At 38.4% G+C, this 22,691-nt stretch overlaps 1 protein-coding gene across 1 annotated transcript in view; it reads right to left on the reverse strand.

Annotated features, from left to right (window-relative positions):
- The window catches only part of LOC122810590 (sodium channel protein type 8 subunit alpha-like), an 840,143-nt gene that overhangs the window by 741,726 nt on the left and 75,726 nt on the right, over window positions 1-22,691 (reverse strand). Inside the window, exon 2 of the mRNA XM_044082167.1 lies at window positions 9,978-10,307. Within this exon, the coding sequence (XP_043938102.1) occupies window positions 9,978-10,253 (276 nt within the window). The 5' untranslated portion in view covers window positions 10,254-10,307. The remainder of the gene's footprint in view (window positions 1-9,977; window positions 10,308-22,691) is intronic.

Here is a 22,691-nt window from a genome sequence, read left to right on the forward strand (position 1 = left end):
TCATCACCTCCCTTCTTAACCTAGCTTCCACTACTCTTTCCCATAACTTCATGTTGTGGCTGATCATTTTTATCCCTCTGTAGTTACTACAGCTCTGCACATCACCCTTATTCTTAAAAATTGTTACCAAAACACTTTTTCTCCACTCCTCAGGTATCCTCTCACTTGCCAAAATTTCATTAAACACTCTGGTTAAAAACTCCACTGCCATTTCTCCTAAACGCCTCCATGCTTCCACAGGTATGTCATCTGGACCAACAGCCTTTTCATTCTTCATCCTCTTCATAACTATCCTTACTTCCTCCTTACTAATTAGTTGCACTTCCTGATTCACTAACCCCACATCATCCAACCTTCTGCCTCTCTCATTCTCTTCATTCATGAGCCCATCAAAGTACTCTTTCCATCTGCTCAACACACTCCCCTCACTTGTATGTTTCCCTCATTATCCTTTATCACCTTTACCTGCTGCACATCTTTCCTAGCTCGGTCCCTCTGTCTAGCCAATCAGTATAGGTCCTTTTTTCCCTCCTTAGTGTCCAACCTTTCATATAACAATTCATAAGCCTTATCCTTAGCCTTCGCCACCTCTCTCTTTGCCATGCACCTCATCTCCTTATATTCCTGTCTACTTTCTTCATCTCTCTGACAATCCCACTTCTTCGCCAACCTCTTTCTCTGTATATTCTCCTGTACTTCCTCATTCCACCACCAGGACTCCTTGTCCTCCTTTCTCTGTCTAGATGTCACACCAAGCATCTTTCTAGCCATTTCCCTTACTAGCTCTGCTGTAGTTACCCAGCTATTCTGTAACTCTTCACTCCCACCCAGCGCCTGTCTTAACTCTTCCCTGAACTCCACCTCACAATCACCCTTACTCAGTTTCCACCATTTGATCCTTGGTGCTGCCCTCACACTCCTCCTCTTCTTCTTGATCACCAACATCATTCTACAGAGCACCATTCTATGCTGCCTGACTACACTTTTCCCTGTCACCACTTTACATTCCTCAATCTCCTTCAAACTGACCATCCTGCATAGGATATAATCAACCTGTGTGCATCTTCCTCCACTCTTGTATGTCACCCTATGCTCATCCCTTGTTAAAATATGTATTCACCACAGCCATGTCCATCCTTTTCGCAAAATCCACTACCATCTGACCTTCTGCATTCCTTTGCTTAACACCATACCTACCCATCACTTCCTCATCCCCTCTGTTCCCTTCACCAGCAAGACCATTGAAATCTGCTCCAATCACCACTCTCTCACACCTGTGTACAGTCATCACCACTTCATCCAACTCACTCCAAAATTTTTCTCTCTCATCCATCACACACCCAACTTGCGGAGCATATGCACTAACATTCATCATTACACCATCAATTTCCAGCTTCATAAACATCACTATCAGGCACTCTTTTCACTAACAAAACACTCTTGGCATACTGTTTCTTCAGGATAACCCCTACCCCATTTCTCCTCCCAATCCACACCATGACAGAACAATTTGAACCCACCTCCGATACACCTAGCCTTACTCCCCTTCCATCTGGTCTCTTGCACATACAATATATCAACCTTCCTTCTGTCCATATCAGCTAGCTCTCTCCCTACACCAGTCATACTGCCAACATTCAAAGTTCCTACCCTCAGTACCACACTCCTAAGCTTTCTCCTCTCTCTTCCTGCCTTCGGGCATGTCTTCACCCTCCTTCTCCTTCGGCCAACAGTAGCCCAATTTCCGCTAGCAGTCTGTTGGCTAACAATACTGGTGGCGGTTGTGGTTAACCTGGGCCTCGACCTATCCGGTATGTAAATCTGTACTGTCATCCACATATATCATTTGGCAAACTTTTACACCAGATATGCTTCCTGTCACAACCCTCCCCATTTATCCGGGCTTGGGACCGGCACAAAGAAAATGAAAAACTTCGCCAAAGCTAACTTTGGGCTCCTAAAAACAGGGGTGGATAACTTCACGGCACCCATGCAAATGGAGAATAGTTGCATTGCCACCATATCATACACCAATGCACTGTACGAACACATACACAAATGCATGGATCTCGCCATACCCAACAGAACTAAGACACTCTCCTCAAAAAAAAAAGGAAGCCAATATGGTGGTCCCCTGCCACAAACAAACTCTACAACAGAAGGAGGAAACTGATGCAGAATAAGGTGAAGTCCCAAGACTGGAAAAATTCCCTTATCAGCATTTGCAAAAAGGTTGAGATCCCTCATCAAATCCTGTAAAGCTAGCTATGAAAACAGAAGTGCAGCAGATAGTAAAGACAACCACAAGGCCTTCTATAGTTGCATAAAGAATCTCCATGGCAATACACAGATTTGCTCTGAGCTACTGCACAATGGTATCTCCTACATCGAGCCAACAGACATTGAAAATATACTGGCGAACAGATTCAGTGCTAACTTTACCCCCCCCCAAAGGACCAATCACAATACCATTAGATTGCCAGGCACCCAGTATTACTGCTGCACAGGTTAAAACAACACTGTCCAAGGCCAAGAATACAGCTTCTATGGGACCTGACAGTATCCCTGGCTGTGTTCTACATGAACTGCAGAGTGAACTGGCACCTCACCTGTGTGCCCTGTTCAATCACACCCTCACCTCAGGCTTTGTCCCTACCAAATGGCACACTGCTACAGTCATCCCTCTCCACACAGGAGGAGTGACTACAGACCCCAGGAACTATCGCCCCATTAGCCTGACGAGTCTGATATGCAAAGCTATGGAACGCATCATTATGGACCTAATAAACAAGGATATAGGGAATCTCCAAACTCTGGATCCTACGCAGTTTGGTTTTGTGAAGGGTAGATCATGCCTGCTCAACTTGGTTGACTTCTTTGAGTCAGTCACCAGAGTTGTGGATGAAGGTAAGGTGGTTCATACAGCCTACCTTGATCTGGCCAAGACCTTTGATACCATTCCCCACTCAGGAATCACAGAAAAACTTACTAACCTAGGCATCAACTCCTATATCACTAGGTGGGTTGCAAACTGGCTCACAGATAGAACCCACAGTGTGAAAGTAGCTGACTCCAAGTCAGACTGCCGACCAGTCACGAGTTGAGTCCCACAGGGTTCGGTCCTGCGACCTCTCCTGTTTGGTGTCTACTTCTCTGAAGTCCAGGCCAACACGAAGGGACTCTGGCTGACAAAGTTCGCAGTTGATTGCAAGTTGGGAGCTATTATTAACTCCCCATGTGATGCTGACATCCTACATAAAGGCCTCAATGAGACCAACGACTGGTGTCAGAACCATGGCCTTAAGCTCAATGCCAAATAATGTGCCTTCATCCCCTCTGGGAAAAACCCAGTTCCCTTGAATTACCACATTGATGATAGTCCACTGAACACAGAAAGCGTTACAAGAGATCTGGGAACACAGGTTGACGGCAACCTCTCTTTTGACCACCAAGTTGCCACTGTGGTCAGAAAGTCCTTCTACATGGCACATCTCATTACTAAGGGTTTTGCGTCCAAGAAGAAAGAGGTCATTATCTTCCTCTACTCTTCCCTCATTAGGCCAATCATTGAGTACAACGCCCCATTTGGCATGTACATCACTAGACACCTGCAACAACTGGACAGAACGCAAACGTACCTCACAAAGAGGATCCTAGGCCTTAAAACACTTGTCCTATATGGACAGACTCAAAAAAACTCCCAACTATTATCTGTCTCATATTGCCTACTTAGAGGCGATCTCTGCTTGACTTACAAAGCAATGTCTGACCCAGCTCTGTTAGAAATGCTACATCCAAAGAAATCCCAATCACTCTGCGCCACACGCTCCAGAGACCTCAACCTCATTACTACAATCAACAGAACATGCTAAAGGGACAGGTTCATAACCCAGAGACTGCCCATACTATGGAACAGACTTCCCATACATGTCAAGTAGAGCATCTCACTGGCCCTCTTCAAGAGAAATCTTGATGAGTGGATGGGAAATAGAAAATTCACCCCGGGGATTACTTCAGTTGCTCTACTCGACAGAGACACTAAGGTTGGGTGGCACGATGTCAGGGTAATCCTATGGGCTAGACTTGTAAAGGCTCCAGGGCCATTAGCCTAGCATGCACCTATGAATCTAAACATAGGCATCCCTAGAAATAATTCAATGAAGAGACAGAAAACTTGTAAAGTTGACCAAAACACTAATCACTTTATTGTATTTCCTTGAAGCAAGTATTTTGCCTACTAAATACTTTTAAGCACATACGCATTATTCCAAATTACTTTGCAGGAAAATGGTGCGACATATCTTTATGAAAAGAAAATCGATTTACTAGACCAACACTACAGGTGGAGTATGGAATAACTATAAAGTTACCACAGTGGCAATTTGGTTAATACATAAAGTACTATAACATAAAAGAGGAGTCTAAATGGCTGCATTTTGAAAATTAAAGGCCAAATGTACATATTATATGAATACATACATATATATATATATATATACATATATATATATATATATGGATCTACTTCAGTAGATCAAACTTTTACAAGTTCGAACCACATATGGCTGAGACTATATGTTCCAACTCATAAAAGTTCGAACACTGAAGTAAAAAAACAAAATAAAATAACAAAAACACAAAACTTAACATCTCTAGCAGGGAGGCTATGCCCCCTGCACTCCACACCCCCCTTACTTAAATATACCAACTCCAAGATCGCACTACATTGCAGAAATGGGAAATCTTCCCTTTCTGCACTGTACTGAGATCTCCATTCAGTCCGTTCGAACTTTTACGAGTTCGAACATATGGTCTCGGCTATATGTGGTTTGAAACTAAACGTTCGATCTACTGAAGGGGACCCATATATATATATATATATATATATATATATATATATATATATATATATATATATATATATATATACACACACACACGCACACACATATATATATATGCACACACATAAATATATATATATATATATATATATATATATATATATGTATGTGTGTGTGTGTGTGTGTGTAAACTCTATGCTGTACAACTTTTTAACTGAGAGGTGAATAATCAGAACTAAAACAGATACACTTGCATATAATTATAATCTCACATAAGTGACACTACAATGATGAAACACTCAAATTTAATTGCAGAAGGGCAAGTCCGCTGCACTCCCTACACAGGTAATCAGTCCCAATGTGCCCAATATCTGTCTAAATATACTGACTAAGCAGTTACAGAACACATAAAAAATGTGAGGGTGTCTGCTACAAAAAGGTTGTAAGAAAATATTAAAACTCACAGCAAACAGAAATTATGCTACCAAATACAGTGTAATACAATATAGGAATGCTTGTTTTTTTATTTTAAAGTAAATTAATTGGCAGATTTTTAATGTTAATGTGCACACCTGAGATAAGATTTTAATTTTCTACAAGAATGTTCAGTATAATGACTGCCCATCTGCAGTGATCACTGGTGAAAAGTTATCAGTAGACCATTTATTATAAACAGCAGTATTGGTCAAGCCATCTCCATGGCATAAAGGGATAAAGCTCTGACTATGCTGTAGATGAATGAAGTACGATAGCAGCTCAGGCACCTAAAGGAGCTGTCCTGTGATGATGGCAGTGAACAGCTACTGCCTGCTCACCCATCCTGGGGCAGGGAGGCAGCCTGGCTCATCAGGGTTACCCTGTGGAATTCAAACCTGCCAAGCTTGTGCTGTCACAGTGTATCTCGTACAGGCAGTTGAAGGAAATTCAGTGTACATGCACAGTTCCCCTCAGGAAACAGTAATGCCAGCTTTCTAGGGCCAGACTGCTGATTAGGATTCCCAGGCAGGAACAAATGGACCATTAGGCTCTCACCATGTTTGAAATGAATGTGCAACTGGGTACCAGTAGTGGATCCATCAGGCAAGGTCCTCTAGGGAGTAAAAAAAAAAAACATACAAGTAGAGCTGGCACCATACAGTCTCTTCTTTGTAAACCAGCTTCCTTTTGTTGAGGGAGGGGCAGTATTAGATAAAGATCTGGCTGAGGATGGACAAGCTGTTCTGGTCAAGGCCTTTCAAAATATTGTATCCAGGCATTAGTGAAGCTATAACTGGAAACTGTTACATGTTTTTGATATACCCACACCACTCCAGTTATTTCACATTTCCTAAAAGCAGTAATGCAGTACGGGTAGGGTGAATGGGGTCGGTCAAACTACCTTAACAAAAACCAGAACACAAGAAAGCATAAGTGATTAATGACAGCTCATAATCTGTCAGAATGTTTTAATCAAAAGTTTTAAAAGTTTACAAGCTGTCATTTAGCAACTGCCATCACAGTCATTAAGGGCAGAGGGGGAAGGGTGCCAAACAGATGTGATGCCCAGGCTGCCAAGTTGTCTTGCTACTGCTCTGCCTACAAAATCTCTTCTTTGTTGAAAGTGTCAGGAGAATAAGGTTGAATCATGTTTGCATATTTTCTGGTTCTGCCAATCTTTTTTTTTTTTTGTAGAAAATTCATAAGGTTGAGCATAACATTGAAACAATACTTATGTTTGGTCAGGGAAACAGTATTCTGTAGAATTAAATTCCCAGCAAGCGCTTTCAATCAAGAGTATATAATATTATGTTTTCTAGACACTACAGGTCACAGATGTATCACATGCCTATGGAAAACTAACACTGCTACATTGGCCCACTACTTCCAGAGAGCCCAATAAAGTGTGTGTGTGTGTGGGGGGGGGGGGGGGGGGCTACAGTTAGTAGTGATGTGTAGGAGTGTTGCGAATAACCAATACTGAGCTATAAAGTGTCAGTTAGTCCGTGAGGAATAAGCCGAATCTTATCTGTGGAAGGAGGACAGATTGTCCTTATCTAGTTATTATTGGATCGATTTTGCTCTATTATCCATCATTTTACTCAGGGAAGGGAAAAGTGCAACTACGCTGCTGGCTAGTAGGTTAGTACTTCATAGTAAATTTGTAGGGCCACAAGCTTAGGTATAGATTTTGTTTATTTTGTAAACGGTTGTTTGATACTATGTGACACAAATTGCACTTTGTCAATGACTGTATGAGCTAGAAAGTTTTTTTTCCCCTCAGAATGATGGTGAAGTATTTACATTACACACTACTTAAAACATTTAATTGTATTTTATATGCACACACTACCAGTTTGATACTTTACTTCCACATTACACCTAGACTGTATGGATATATGCTGAGACTGTTATGGCAACCTTTGTGAAATTAATGAAATAACCAGTATTCTGATAATACCAGGTATAAACATACAGTAAATCAAATCAAAATGAAGTTAAAAACAGATAAGGCAAACTTATGATACTAGTGCAAGATGTCCACCATTATGACCAGGCCCTTCCCCTCAAAGTCTGAAATGTTTTCACTGTCTGTGTCTTGTTATGGAGTAGAAGAAAGCAGATTTATTTACATGTATCCCAGAAATGTAAAGTCAGCTTTTGTTCTCAGCAGAAAAAGGTACAAGCTCTGCTGCAACTGTGTTGGCCTTGGAGGGCCAAAATGTATGCCAGATAAACTCAAGAAATACAGCTGTACAGGTGCGATGCACACACAAACATTCGACTGTGTAAAAGTCTGCATGGCAGAACTATATCTTAGCAAATACCTAGAAGTGTATCGTATAAGCAAGAAGAAAAAGAAAAACAATCCTTGAGAAAGGGATTCCAAATAACTTAATTATAATGCCCCCAAAACTCAACTCAGAATAATTTTATTATATACATATATAGTGTGTGTGTGTATATATATATATATATATATATATATATATACACACACACACACACACACACACGTGTATATATATATATATATATATATATATATATATATATACACACACATACGTACATACATAATATATATATTACACACACACACACACACACACACACACACACACACATACACCAATATACAAGAGATGTTTTTCATATAAGAAGTCAGATTCTTGACAATAGAAAGTATAATTCTCTGTCATGCTAGAAAATCCAAAAAATGAAAGCCCATATAAAACAATGGGGAAGTATTACTTTAGTTAGGGTTAATATTGTTTTACAAATCCAACCAAAGCAGTTGAGAAATAATTTGAAAACACTGCTTCATTTCTCTAAATGCTGTTTTTATAAAGGTAACACAAATGCAAAAACAAAGGATTGAAAAAGCAGATTTCACTGTTTGGGATCTCACAAATCATATGTCAGGTCAGTATAACAGTCGCAATATCAAATAAGTATTCAAATAACATGTTTATATCAAATACTGTGCAGGAAATCTGAACAAGTGTTAAGTTATTTAAACAAATTTTCAGAGTTCAACATTAGGACTGCAATATAAATCTGACTACTGAAAAGGCTTACAGTGCAGAGTTAACCATTTCCAAATGTACAGACATCTCACACTTAAAAAAACAAAATAATATTTTCCCATCTACAAATGGAAAGTATTTAGAATCCATGCCTTATACACACTGTTATGGTAATTCTGAATAATCATTTAAACTTAGAGTAAATAAACATGGCAAAATAAATTAATGGTCATGAGACTAGGGCTGCTGAAAAGTCACAGAAGGACCATACAAAATGTCGTGTCTTCCTGTAGAGCAGTCACACAATGTACAATGTTTCTATATCTGAGTTGAGAAACTGTGTAGTGTCTTTGCAATCTTCAAGTTTGACATGTTGGTTGAAATACAGACTTTTGCTAAAAATTACAAATTTGAATTTTCAGAGTTATTCAGGGTGAAAATAGCAGTATGGCAAAAAAATCTTGCCTTTCCCTAAGGCATGTGCTTCTGTGTGCTTATCTGTTTATGTGTCTTATTACGCTGAGGCCAATACACGAGTAGATAATGGTGACAAGAGATTTTCACACTTAACAGTACGGACTGAGGGTATACGTCATTTTACATAATGAAGGAACCAGAAAAAATATTTGTAAACGGCCCCTGATCAAGGCATTCTTCTTTACAATTACTGATGACCAACTTGCAAATACACATTAATAATAATCTCACTTGCCTGCTGACAGTTCATCAGGACCACACTTCTCTTTGGAGGTATTCTGCTCAAATTTTATTGAGCATCAACATCTATAAAGATTTCAGTGTTTTCCTAAACGACAGCAGTCATCACCATAATAATAAAGTATATGAGCCTTTGTAGACTCCAGCTCAACAATTGTAAACATGGATTTCAAGCTGCCTATTACGCTTTAATTACTTAAAACATACATGTACAACAGGACTAATGCTAGACATGGAATTACATTGGAGAACAGAAGCTCTAATCAAAAGGGTTATTTTTTGGCAGTAAAGATTATACTTACTTGTTCTTTAAACGGTCTTGCATATCGCATTCCATGATTATGGCCAAGCTCGTTTCAGTCTGAAGAATAAATTCACTAAAACAGATCTGAGCCGACATACACAGAGCACTACCATATTTAAAGATAAAATAGCCAGAATTTACATTACTCAAACTTGCACCTACTTCTAATCTTACCCAAGATCATCATGGGTTAGTGTACATATTGCTGATTTGCCACTCCCTTTGAAAACAGAAAAGCAAGCTGAGAAAATGACTTGGTACCTATTTTTTGTCATGTGAGTACTGAATAAAGTAGCTGCATTAAAAACATATTCCAATTGTAATTCTCATACCTTCAATTCCTATGTGTAAAAGACAAGGTCTGCATTTCATGGAGAGGAAAAGATTGCATAAATGCACAAAATTATTTCCAAGTAATGCATGCTGTTGTAAATATCTACAACAGACTATACTTAAAAATGAAAACAAAATTCCAAACCATGATGCCTTTTTGATGTCTGAATGGTCTGAAGGGACTTGAGACACAGCCTTAAACTCAAACCTGAGCACAAGTTATTCCCATTTTTCTAAAAATGTGCAATTAGTAATTCTCTTCTGTGCACTCACTTTCTGGGTCATATAAAAAGGGTCCAAGTCCTCCAGTGGTACAGCGAACATTCCTGGAGGAACATCACCGTAGATGAAAGGCAGATTTTTGCCTGCCTCAAGGTCGCTGTTTGGTTTTGGTTTATTTTCGTCATCATCATCTCGGTGGCTACTGTCGGGCTTTGGTGGCTTCTTGGCCTTCTCTTCAGCAATACGCCTCTCAATGGCAGCCAATGATTCGACGGAGAACAGACGGAAACTGTCAGGGCCTGGTGGTGCGAGCAGCTGTGCTGCCATCTTTTCATCCTGCAGCAAATTCTTTAATTAAGTAACCTCCAGGACAGGTCCACTCTGCACAAGAAGAGATCATAAAATGAGTGAAACAGCTGTTTTACAAGACTAAACATTATTAGTCTCAAACAAAATAATGTAGTTTAAAGCAATACTGGAACTAAAAAGATGACAAAAAACACTTTTTGGTATTTCATATCCAATGCAACAACACATTTTTGTTACTCACCTGTACGAATTATTTTAATTTTACAAATGTGAATGCTTTGTTCCAAAACTATGCCCGACATACTTAACTTAAAACATGTGCTGTCAAGTTAAAAACTTTTTTTTTGTTGTTGTTGTGTCTTTCGGCTTATCCCAGTTAGGGGTCGCCACAGCCGAACTCCGGTCCGCTAATGTTTGGTAGTGGATTTTTACATGCCGTGTTATCAGCCCTGACACACAACCTTCAACGAAGGCACGCCCATTCACGCATGCCTCCACCACACAGAAGACGCGCTAGCTGAGAATCGAATGCAACAACGTCTTGCTGTGAGGCGACAAAAACTAAGCAAACATAAAACAACATGTAATATTTAATGCAGAATATTAGGACTCGCAGGAAGAAGCAGAGGTCATGAAAGAAAAGCAGTGTTTGGTGATATATGTGGATTACTTAGACTACTCAGTCTGAACATAGTCCTGTGAGTGAGTCAGATCAACTGTGGATCATTGTTTATCAGTAGTCTGCATTCTTTTGTCTTACTGCAGAAGGGTCTTAAATATATCATGTGCATTCCTGATTTTCACACTGCAACTGCCTCCTCACAGAGGCAAGTGTGTATTTCCTCTGAAATCCCATCCACAATCACAGGTATGTCTTCAGTATGGTCTGTCTTGCTTGCAGAATGATTTACATAACCAAGAGCACCCAAATATTTCTATCAGACACATAATAGTACACATTCCTTTAGTCAAACATTTTTTTTCAACAAGGAAAAAAAAAATGGTGTTTATAGTAAAAAAATAAGCTGATTGCACATAGCGGCTTTTTAAATGTGTGCAAGATCAAGGTACAGTGGGGATAGGGGAATTCACCCATTCCCCACTACAGTGCAATCTCAGAGTTGATATATATATATATATTATATATATATATATATATATATATATATAAAACAAATCATGGGTATGGAAGGGGGTTCAGTCAGGTGGTGATTGACCATTTGCATCATTCAATCACTTGCTGCTTGGGTTGATTTTCTAATGCATATTACACACACAATATATATATATATATATATATATATATATATATATATATGTATAAAAACCCAGACACACACACACACAGACACACACACACAGACACACACACACAGACACACACACACAGACACACACACTCCCAGGTTGTAGTAGTACCTCAGATTATGTTCCTACTTTGAATTACAGTTACCTTAGTGCTATGTATAGTTAGCATGGGTGTGGGAGGCACAGATCCCATGCTTGGGGGTGTAGGGAGGTCTTGCCTCCACCCTTAAAAGTGCTTGAAAATTGTAATCCTGAGTTTCATAGTTTGCTGTGATGCTGTTGAAACTGCAATTTATATATTATATAGTCAAGGCCTATACAACCTGGTCTCACATTTGTAAAAAGAACTACATCGGAGCACAACAATTTATGGCTTACAAATCAGACAACTCTGATCACGTTAGAGTTGATATATATAATAAGCAGATTGGAGGGGTTTGATCAGTTAGTGATTGACCACTTAGGCCTTTTAGCTCAAGAGTTAGAGCACTAGTCTAGTAAGCCAAGGGTCACGAGTACAAATCTAATCAAGGCCTCTGGTTGTGCTTTAATGGCTACCTTTAAGACTAGTCTGAATGGTTAGGTACACATTTAGAAAAGTGCATGACGGCAAAAATGCTGAGCTGCAAAACATCTTGACTAGCAACTGGATAATTATGATGTAATTGTACAAACATTATACTACTGTAACAGCCTCCTCCAACCCCAGTGTGGGGAACCATGCCACCCACATTTCCCCAATTTATTATTCTTACTCTGAGGCTGCATGGCTTAAAGGATGTGTACAATACCCAGATTAATAGAGGGTACCGCAGTCACCTCAAAGGTTGTTCATCAATGAAGTGAGGATAATAAATTTGGAAGGGTGGAGCATGGCCCTCTCCTGTGTCAATAAATTCAATGGGACTTTCTCACCTGCAAAACAGAATTTGAACACAGTTTACTTTATGATGAGAAGGCATATCTGCTGGGGTAAAACCACTAGTGAAGTACTTTTCTGAACGCTAATTCCAGTTTGCTCACTAAGTACTTACTAAAGCCACACCAGCAAGCTAAATTGTTACTACTCATTTGAACTGAACTGTCTCGTAATTACCAAAAATCGAAACTAGTCAAACCCATAACCCTGCTTTGATCAGCAAACTGGCAAACCATCAGTACTTAACTTATCTGTACAGAGACTCTCTTTCGCTCAGTGACACTGGCACAGTATGCTGGAGGTCTTGTGTTCAAGTCCCAAATGTGAGCTAATATCCTTTTACTTCTATTTCAGCAGAGGGTATTATCTGTAGTTGTACATGTCTTTATAATTTAAGTGTTCAAAAATAATTTTGGATACTTAACTACAAAAAACACTTAATCAGCAGTGATCACTGCTATCCCTTAGATATCATCATGTAAGATAAAGTGACACAAATTGATCTCTTGTTCCATGTCTACTAATCTCACTTCAATGAGTTTACACTTTGTACTTAGTTTTATAAGCATTTTGTTTATTTTTGCATCTTCTATACAGAAGGCAGTTCCAGACATTGTACTATACTTTCAGGTTAATCATAGCTTATGTATTCTAATCTGCAAAAACATGTTTGAAACAAAAATATGGAAAAGTAGATCTAAAAGAAATTTTGATAATGGTAGGCTCAACTGAATTAAGATTAAGTATAAAGTACTTGCAAATAAGTCTTAAGAAATGCAATGCAGAAGGGAGACTTAAACCATTTGAAATTGAATTGTGCTACTCTTGCCAAAGCTTTTGGAAAGTATGGTTCTCATCTTCTAGTTAGCTCTCTCAATACTTGTAGCACTGTCCGTGTATATATGGCACTGGAAGATGATGCAAAGTTACAAGAGTTCACAGACGTAAGAGTGGGAACCTACACCAGACAGAATGAAAAATGTTAGAAATGGCATGCTGGTATACTGTTAGAAAATAAATACAGAAGTGATTTGCTACCATACATTAGGCCAATATAGGTACATGGGATACGTTTTAAAGTCCCTGATGCCAGAATATTCTAGAACATGGGCTGATTCTAAAGTTACTTTGTGAATGATATGTGATGAAAGAAGACAAAAATGTCTTACCTAAAGTAGGTATTGTTCTATTGATACCTCTAAGGATATAGCTAGCCAGTTTTCTCTAACTTCATTGTATACCAGGAACTACCATTCTACAATGCAACATTACCTCTTAAGAGCAAAGACACAGTAACACTGAAAAACTTCTAAAATGTGCTCTGGAATAACATACTTGTCCAAAAATTCAAATAAACTACACTATTACATAATCTCTTCTGACAGGAAAAGACAATGTCATTAACAGTTGTCTCTATCAAAATATTGAAAAAGTGAGTGCCTTTAAATTCCTCAGCATAGTATCAGAAGACATCTCAAAATGTGACATCAATGTAGACAATCAAATAACTATGTCTATAATGGCTTCAAATTTTAAAATAAAGTGATTGCACGCTGGATAGAAAATGTATACACAAACAAATGGTAGCAACCACATAAAAGCTAAAGCTTATGTAACGGCAAAAATAATAGCAATAAATATATATGAACAAAGTTGTGCTTGCTGATTATAAATTGTTTGCACTATAATATAAATATCCCGACATATTCCAGTTATATAAGTAATGTTCTTAACCATTTAAATTATGTATATAAACATTCTGATATAAAGAAATACACTTTTCCATATTTCTTTTTAATACAGCTGCAGGGATTCTACAAGGCATTAATTCTAATACAACATTAAACTGGAAAAATATCAAACTGAAATATCGGTTTAATTGTTTAGAAAATAAAAATATTAACTGCAGAAAAATGAATACATTCAGTTTATTTGGTAGTGACTGATTATATATACATTCAATTTGTCTTCTAGTGATTAGTTATATATACAAATTGCAAGAAAACTAGTTAAATATCCATTCAACAAATAGAGCAAAACATCCACAAATGTAGAATATATATTGAAACTACATCACCATTTCAGAAAATTAATATATGGAAATATGCACTGGGCTTTTTATAATGGGAGAAATTAGAGGAAGTGTAATACATTATATATTCTTCATAGTCCATTGGCCACTTTATCCTATCTTCCCCTACCAGTGTCATGAGTCTGTTCCCAAAGTCAGGTCACTGGTACTGTAAACGGATGCCCTGAATGTCTGCCGATAGGCTAATCTAACAAATAATAGCTCTTGTATAGGATGATTAGCATCATATTTTTTTTTTGCATGACCTTTGCACAAAGGTTTATAGTCAAATAATTTTGAAATATCAAGTTGCCTGAAATTATATAATGCACCAATTTCATCTTGTGTACATATTTTGGGACTATACTGCAATAACTTACATTGCAATAGTTAAGTGGAAAAGGTCCACCCCTCCTTCTTTTTATAATTCAGTTAAACTAAAGAAGAACACGATAAAGAGGTTAATACCATTATAGTGACAAAGCAATCTACAGTTATAAAGTATAAATACTGGGCAAAATTAGGAATGCTTTCAAATAAAATAGAAAATAACTAGAATGATTGTGATAGTCAAACAATGAATAAATGTCTACAATAGGAAGACATTTTGTAAATACTTTACAGCATTAATTTAGATAGTTTCACATTAACAGTACACATAAATTACTTATGTCGAAATGTAGCATTAGAAAATGGTTTATATTCACACAATTTCACATCTATAAAATGCATAAAAACAAACTGTGCATTATTCATGTAACATGGTATCTGAACTTGAAATAAAAGGGGAAAAGGAAGACTGTGTGTGTATTCTGTCTTCTAACCAGAATAAAATAAAATTACTCTAAAAAGAAAAATGCCTAACAGATTTCAGTCCAGCCTCATAAGAGTCTCCTACTTGTGCTTAACTGAAGCAAAATACAAGATGCAACCCTAATGGGGGACAGGGCAGCATACACAAAAAATGACTTAAGGCAGCACATACAAAACTAACTCAGTAGGGCAGCATACACAAAAATGACTTAACAAGGCAGCACATACAAAAATCAATCAACAGGGCAGCATACACAAAAATAACTTAACAAGGCAGCACATCCAAAAATAACCCAACAGGGCAGCATACACAAACATAACTTAACGAGGCAGCACATACAAAAATCAATCAACAGGGCAGCATACACAAAAATAACTTAACAAGGCAGCACATCCAAAAATAACCCAACAGGGCAGCATACACAAACATAACTTAACGAGGCAGCACATACAAAAATAATTCAACAGGGCAGCATACACAAACATAACTTAACAAGGCAGCACATACAAAAATAACTCAACAGGGCAGCATACACAAAAATAACTTAACAAGGTAGCACATCCAAAAATAACCCAACAGGGCAGCATACACAAACATAACTTAACGAGGCAGCACATACAAAAATCAATCAACAGGGCAGCATACACAAAAATAACTTAACAAGGCAGCACATCCAAAAATAACCCAACAGGGCAGCATACACAAACATAACTTAACGAGGCAGCACATACAAAAATAATTCAACAGGGCAGCATACACAAACATAACTTAACAAGGCAGCACATACAAAAATAACTCAACAGGGCAGCATACACAAAAATAACTTAACAAGGCAGCACATCCAAAAATAACCCAACAGGGCAGCATACACAAACATAACTTAACGAGGCAGCACATACAAAAATAATTCAACAGGGCAGCATACACAAACATAACTTAACAAGGCAGCACATACAAAAATAACTCAACAGGGCAGCATACACAAAAATAACTTAACAAGGCAGCACATCCAAAAATAACCCAACAGGGCAGCATACACAAACATAACTTAACGAGGCAGCACATACAAAAATAATTCAACAGGGCAGCATACACAAACATAACTTAACAAGGCAGCACATACAAAAATAACTCAATAGGGCAACATATACAAAAATAACAACTGAAAAGTAGCAGGCTATGCACAAAGCTCTTAGCACACACTGTGCACTGACACAAACTGCACAATAGTATGCTTCAAGGCTCAGATAATATTGTGACTTATACCATATCTATGCTGTTACTCAACGACTCCTGCTTGTAATACACTGCAATTGCTTACCTCTCTGTAGATAATGTGATCTCAGGTTTCACTTTCCCTGCCTTACACAGTTACTGATGCATGACTGCCAAAACAGCATAACATATTAATCATAATTACATTTCCCAACTGCTCAAAAAAAGTTAAGAGTGCACTGAAGGTTATGCAAGTACATCTTACATTTTCCAATGCTTTACATTTGAGATTGTGTCACACAATAATCTGACGTAATCTGCAAACTTAGCAAAATTTGCAGCAAATCAGCCATCTCATTCCAACTACTGCCCCATGCTAAATATTCTGTGCAGGCTAACCTGGTACTCTCCTTACAGGCAAATAAGATTGTCTAACCAATTGTTTTTAATTAATTTTATCTGGAATAATCCTTTGTACTCTAATCCACTCAAGAGAATAATTTTGAGGAGACCACCAGTGATATGGAAACAGATAACTCAAGACTTAAAAACCTTTTGAAGACACCTACCTGGGTAAACATAACCCAGCACACTGGGCATGACGACCATGCAGATGGCTCACCAAGAGACAACATTCAATATGATCCTACAGACAACTTACTCCTCCTTAAGAAACAACTAAAAAGACCAAAAGGACTATACAGTAGAGAGTATTATCTGAACATCGATTATCCTAAATGTCAATTACATGAACGCAGCCTTCCAAAATTTTTGGGTAGGAGAAATCATAATATCAGAATATGTAAACATTATACATATTCGCTTCTGTGTGTTTTTTTTTTTTTTTTTAGCTTGTAGCCCACTCGTGTAAAAAATATTCTTTACTGTCTACTGGAATAACTGAATGGTTGAAAAGTGTATTACTTGTGTGCAGAAAAAAACATTTTTAGAAGTTTTTTTTATCCATTTCAATTATATGTTTGATAATCCGAACAGTTTGATTATCCAAACTACCCTAGGTCCCAATTAGTTTGGATAATCGACTCTGTACTGTACTAGGAAGAAATTTACCTCAGGAACAGTATTAAAAAAGAACTGATTCCTAGGGACCTAAAGCTCTTCAAGAAACCCATGTGGGACAACATGGAGAAGGAATTAAATCTGACAGTTGGACATAGTTTGAAGGGATGCTAGTTTGAAACCGATTGGGATCCTCCTTAGGCATAACAAAACCCAGCAGGATTTGGATTTGACTATCAGCAACAACCTAAACCTGGAGAATTAATGCAAGGACGACACCGACTCCCCTTCTAGATTTTTAGATCTTGAAAATAGAATCACTGACTATGAAAACAAAGTTAAGGAGAAGAAAATGGAAAGAAATCAATAGGGACTTAAGGAACAAGTAGGAGTCACAAAACCATCACACTTCTACAAGGAGAAGGAGATACCCACATAGACAATAGTGGGAAACATTTTGTGGGCACTGGAAGTATGACAAACCAACACTCCAAGCATGAGGTTGGAACACAAAGCCACACCTATTGCTGATCAGAGAGATGGAGACGAAGACAACAGGCAGAATTTTCACCACGGCCATCAGGAACCTGGACCCGACTTAGGTGCACCTACCACAAGCATGAAACAGCAGGACATGAGGATAACACCACAGAGTCTGACACCCACTAAATGGAATCACCAGACCCCAAAAAGGAGGCACACAACAGAGCAGTCTTTCATTCAGACTCAGGGGTCTCCACAAGGGCACCAACAACACAGGAAAAGGTCCTGGAAAGGGACCAGGAAGCATAGGGATTTGGAGAAATTGACAACAGAAGGGACTCACCAGAACTAACAACAAAGTAGGACTAAGGTCTGGAACCACTTGACAAAACCGTTGACTCAGAGCAAGAGATCTTAGCTAAGGGTTTGACTTTTATATCCTTTAACACAAGTATCATAGTGGAAACTGTGATAGATGTTAAACTATATGTGAGGAAATTGAATCTTAAAGTATTTTTCAATGACAAAAATAAGGATGGAAGCAACACTGATAGAAATGATAATGATATAAAATGGAAAAAAACAGCGACGTTTGTCTCCTTGTGCACCCCTCCCCCAAGTGCATACAAGAGAAAATGCAAGGCTGTTATCCACAAGGTCCTCAGTAAACCACCTAGGAAGAAGTTATACAACATTAGCAAAGAGGAAATGGCTGCTCTAAAAAATCTGAGCAGAGATAGGACTCACAGAATCATGAAGACAGATAAGAGGGGAGGCAGATAAAGGTGCTTATTTTCAAGCATAGCCTCAATCTTGCAGTTATAACAGATTTACAGAAAATGTGATTTTTAACATCTTGAATGTTGCTTATAATTGTTTGAGAGAGCAACGCAACTAGGAATGCTACATGAGGACGATTTACTAGATGCCAAGTTATATGACTTTTTGGTCACCCCCCCCCCCCACCCAAAAACATCAAGCTTCTTTGGGATCCCAAAACCTCATAACAATATCTCTGATCCTCTCTACAGACCTGTAGTGGCAAGTGGTGATTCCAAAACACAGACAACCCTGATGCCCAGGAAAAAAAACAATGGCAGAGCCAACAAATCTCTTACTTTAAATTCTCTGGATTTTCTGGGTAAAATGAGAGATATTCCAGCCAGCGATTCCACAATCCTGGTCACAAGAGATGTGAAAGCACTTTATACAGTGCTTCCACAGAGCTACTGTATTCAAGCTGTAACAGAGGCATATGAAAATGACAAGAATTACTGGGAGGGGCATAAATTGTAGAAAGGTTATTGGATCTAACCCTTAGGAACAACTACTTCATGATTAACAAGTTTTATAAGCAGACAACTGGAATGGGGGAGTCATGGCCTCAAGCCTGGTCAGTGTTTATCTTGGTAAATGGAAGAAGGCAGTGTAACAAAATCTATATTTTTCATTGATGAAGTGCTATTGTTGTTTCATTGATGACATCTTTGTCATCTATGAGGGTGATAAAGCCACACTGAATGACTTTTACAACCATATCAGTAACTCCATTACCTTCTTGAGACTCACAATGTTTCACAGCAACTTCTGTCAGCTTTGTAGACATAACCATATCCAAGGACACCGAAAACAAATGCCTCTCCAATAACCTGTTTGGAAATCCAACCAAGGTTAATGTGCTGCTACACAGTAAAAGCATACATCCCCATATCATTAAGAGAAATGTCATAAAATCTCAGTGGATGAGAACTGTACATGTTCCAAAGAGCTTAGAGAGTTCATCACAAATCTAATCAGCCTACACCGAGACTTCCTGGCTAGGTGGTATAGCAGCAGATTACTGAATTCCATCCTCAACCCGGTCAGAAATTTTAAAAGTGGCAGATGGCCTTATTTTGAGGGACCCCCATTGCAGTCTCTTAGGGCTCAACAAAAACCAACACTGAAATCCAAAGAAGGACAAAAGAAAAAGAAGCATGCCACTCACTTTTACAGTAGATTACAAAACAATCAGAAAGGTCATGACCAACAACTGGGTGATGATTACAGACACTAAACAAATGGAAAAAAATCATAAGACCCCATCCTTGTTTTGTTGTCAAGACAGCCTAGGAACATTAGAGTGTGGGTAGAGTACAAATTCACACCAGAGGAGGACAACATGGGAACTTACCCCTGTGATCCCCCCTTTTTTTGCACTTACTGCAATTATATAAGCAACAAGAACTACCTATTTTGTCCAGTACTTAACAGAAAAATCAACAGCGCTTAGTCTGGTTATTGCAACACTGCTTTTGCAATATACCATGCACAGTGCAATAGCTGCAGTTATTTTCACATTGGGAAAACTGTGAACAAGTTAAAAATCAGGGTGGCACACAACCTGTCTGACATCAGACTCCAGATCCTCAAAAAACAACTAGCGAAGCATCACAGTGATTTCCCTGGCCATGGAGGTTTCCATTTCCATATCCTGGACAAGCTCACTATGGGTCCACTCAAAGGAAACAAAAATGCCATACTCAAAAAAAATGAAGTTAAGCTAGCAGATCAAGCTGGATGTCCACCACCACCCTAGTCTAAACTCAAACAATTCCATTAAAAGTGTGTTTGCACTCAGGAAACTTAACCATAAATCATCCAGCTAAAACACCTGTACTGTTTAACACAGGATATGGAGAAAAACTGTTAATTAAATGTAATCTCTTCTGTTAATATGAAAAAGCCAGTCAAGAAATTAGATTTGTAAATCACTGCAGCTACCCTGGTATGGTTTATCTGGTGAACTAGTAACATGGGCAACAAGCCGCTCTGTTTATGTATATATTTGTGATCTCAAGATGGGTACAAATCTAAGCAGAAACGCATACGAGTTTAAAAATTCTTTTTTAGCTCATGGTGTGCACAAACAGCAACTTTCATTTATTTGAAAATGTTTTCTGCTACTCATATGGGACTTGGCCTTTCTTTTATTTGTTGTTAAGAGTGAAAAACAGGGGCCAAACATTAGCCTTCTAATGTGATTGATGGCCTACAGTCATACTGATTACATCAGCCTCTTACATCATCAAACTCCACCCCAGGCCCCATGGCACCACTCTGTCTCAGGGGATTGATTAACTGCCCTTCCTCCTGATCTCTCACAGTTCCCAGCCCTTTATCTAGCCAGGCACAGAGACATCCAGCCCTTTTTTGCATTGACTTCATCACCTAGAACCTGAAAAGATGACTCTGAACAGAAGAGCCCTCACTAAATGCCAGACTCAGTAAGTAGCTTGACAGTGAAGACCCCAGACTAGAGCACCATATAACCATGCTCTGAGACCAGGAGCATTCTTCGTCTCACTGCAACTACCCCACAGCAACCAGGTATACATACTCTAGCCACTTAACTTGCATTTAACAACATTTCTGCAATTTGCAGAACAATGAAAATTGTTATTCCAGGGCACCACTCCATGCTGCTGTATTCTTTACACCACAGGCACAGTTTGCCTATGCTCAAAGATCTGAGATTCTTATTTTTCTTATTTTTTTATATTCTGCAGTTTACCAGTGGATGGATTTTTATTCCATGTGCTCAAAAAAACAATTTAAAAGGTTCTGAGGTCTCAAATTTTCCTTTCATTTTTCCTCCTACTTGTGCACGTCCCTGAGCTCTGTAGAAGTGAACACTGTGACTTGTTTCCACTGTAAGCTATTTCTCTGGATGCATGTATTGTTCAAAAATGGGACTGCCCAGTTTAGCTCTAACTGACCATCTTCCCTGAATATAAAAAGGCCTGCCATCATCAGGAAGAAGAATGGGGACTGGTCAGTTTAATCATGTATATGGATCTCTTACAAGCAAGCAGTGTAAACCTTTTTGCTATACAAAAACAGATTAGTCTTTCATAATGTATTTCAGGAGATATGAGCCCCATAAAAGTGAGCACAGCCTTTCACATTACATTTGACACTAGCATCGATAAGGGCAAATCAGACTGACAAACGCTCTGTAATAAAGCTTTCATAGTTAGCTCCAAGCAATATGAGCCCCACAAAGGCAGACACATCCTCTCATATTACATGTGTTAAAAAACAGGCTAATAAAGTCTGGCAATAGCCTTGTAAAATTAGATGGACCTGATGAAGCTCAGGTGAAAGCATAGCGCTCTACCTTCGATCTACAAAATGTGGAACATTGTCTCTCATAATGTGGAACAAATTGGCAAAATGTGGAACATACATTAACAGCTTACTAACAACTTCAACTATGAAGCTCACAGGATGATTAAAATGTGTTACTTTATATTTAACTATTCTTTTGATGAATTAATATGATTCAGTATTATTTTCCACAATTGTCAGGGAAAATACACTTATAACTAAATGTGTGACAGACCCTTTGAATGTGGAACAATGAAAAATATATACATTTTAAGACTCAAAATGAGGAACGTTCCTAGTAATGAGGTACCCTTGAAAGGCATGTGTGAAAATGTTTTCTTAAACAGAACGCTATAGTTGTAGCTCAGTGTGTGTTGTCTTGTTTTGTTTGTTAAAAAAAAATAAATAAATAAAAAACTTAACTTAGAATGAGGTTCCACAGGCTGCTGAGCTGGTAAAACCTCATGGGTCTTTCAG

Source organism: Protopterus annectens, chromosome 9.part0, assembly GCF_019279795.1.
Source record: "Protopterus annectens isolate FY-2018-M chromosome 9.part0, PAN1.0, whole genome shotgun sequence".
Taxonomy (NCBI): Eukaryota; Metazoa; Chordata; order Ceratodontiformes; family Protopteridae; genus Protopterus; species Protopterus annectens.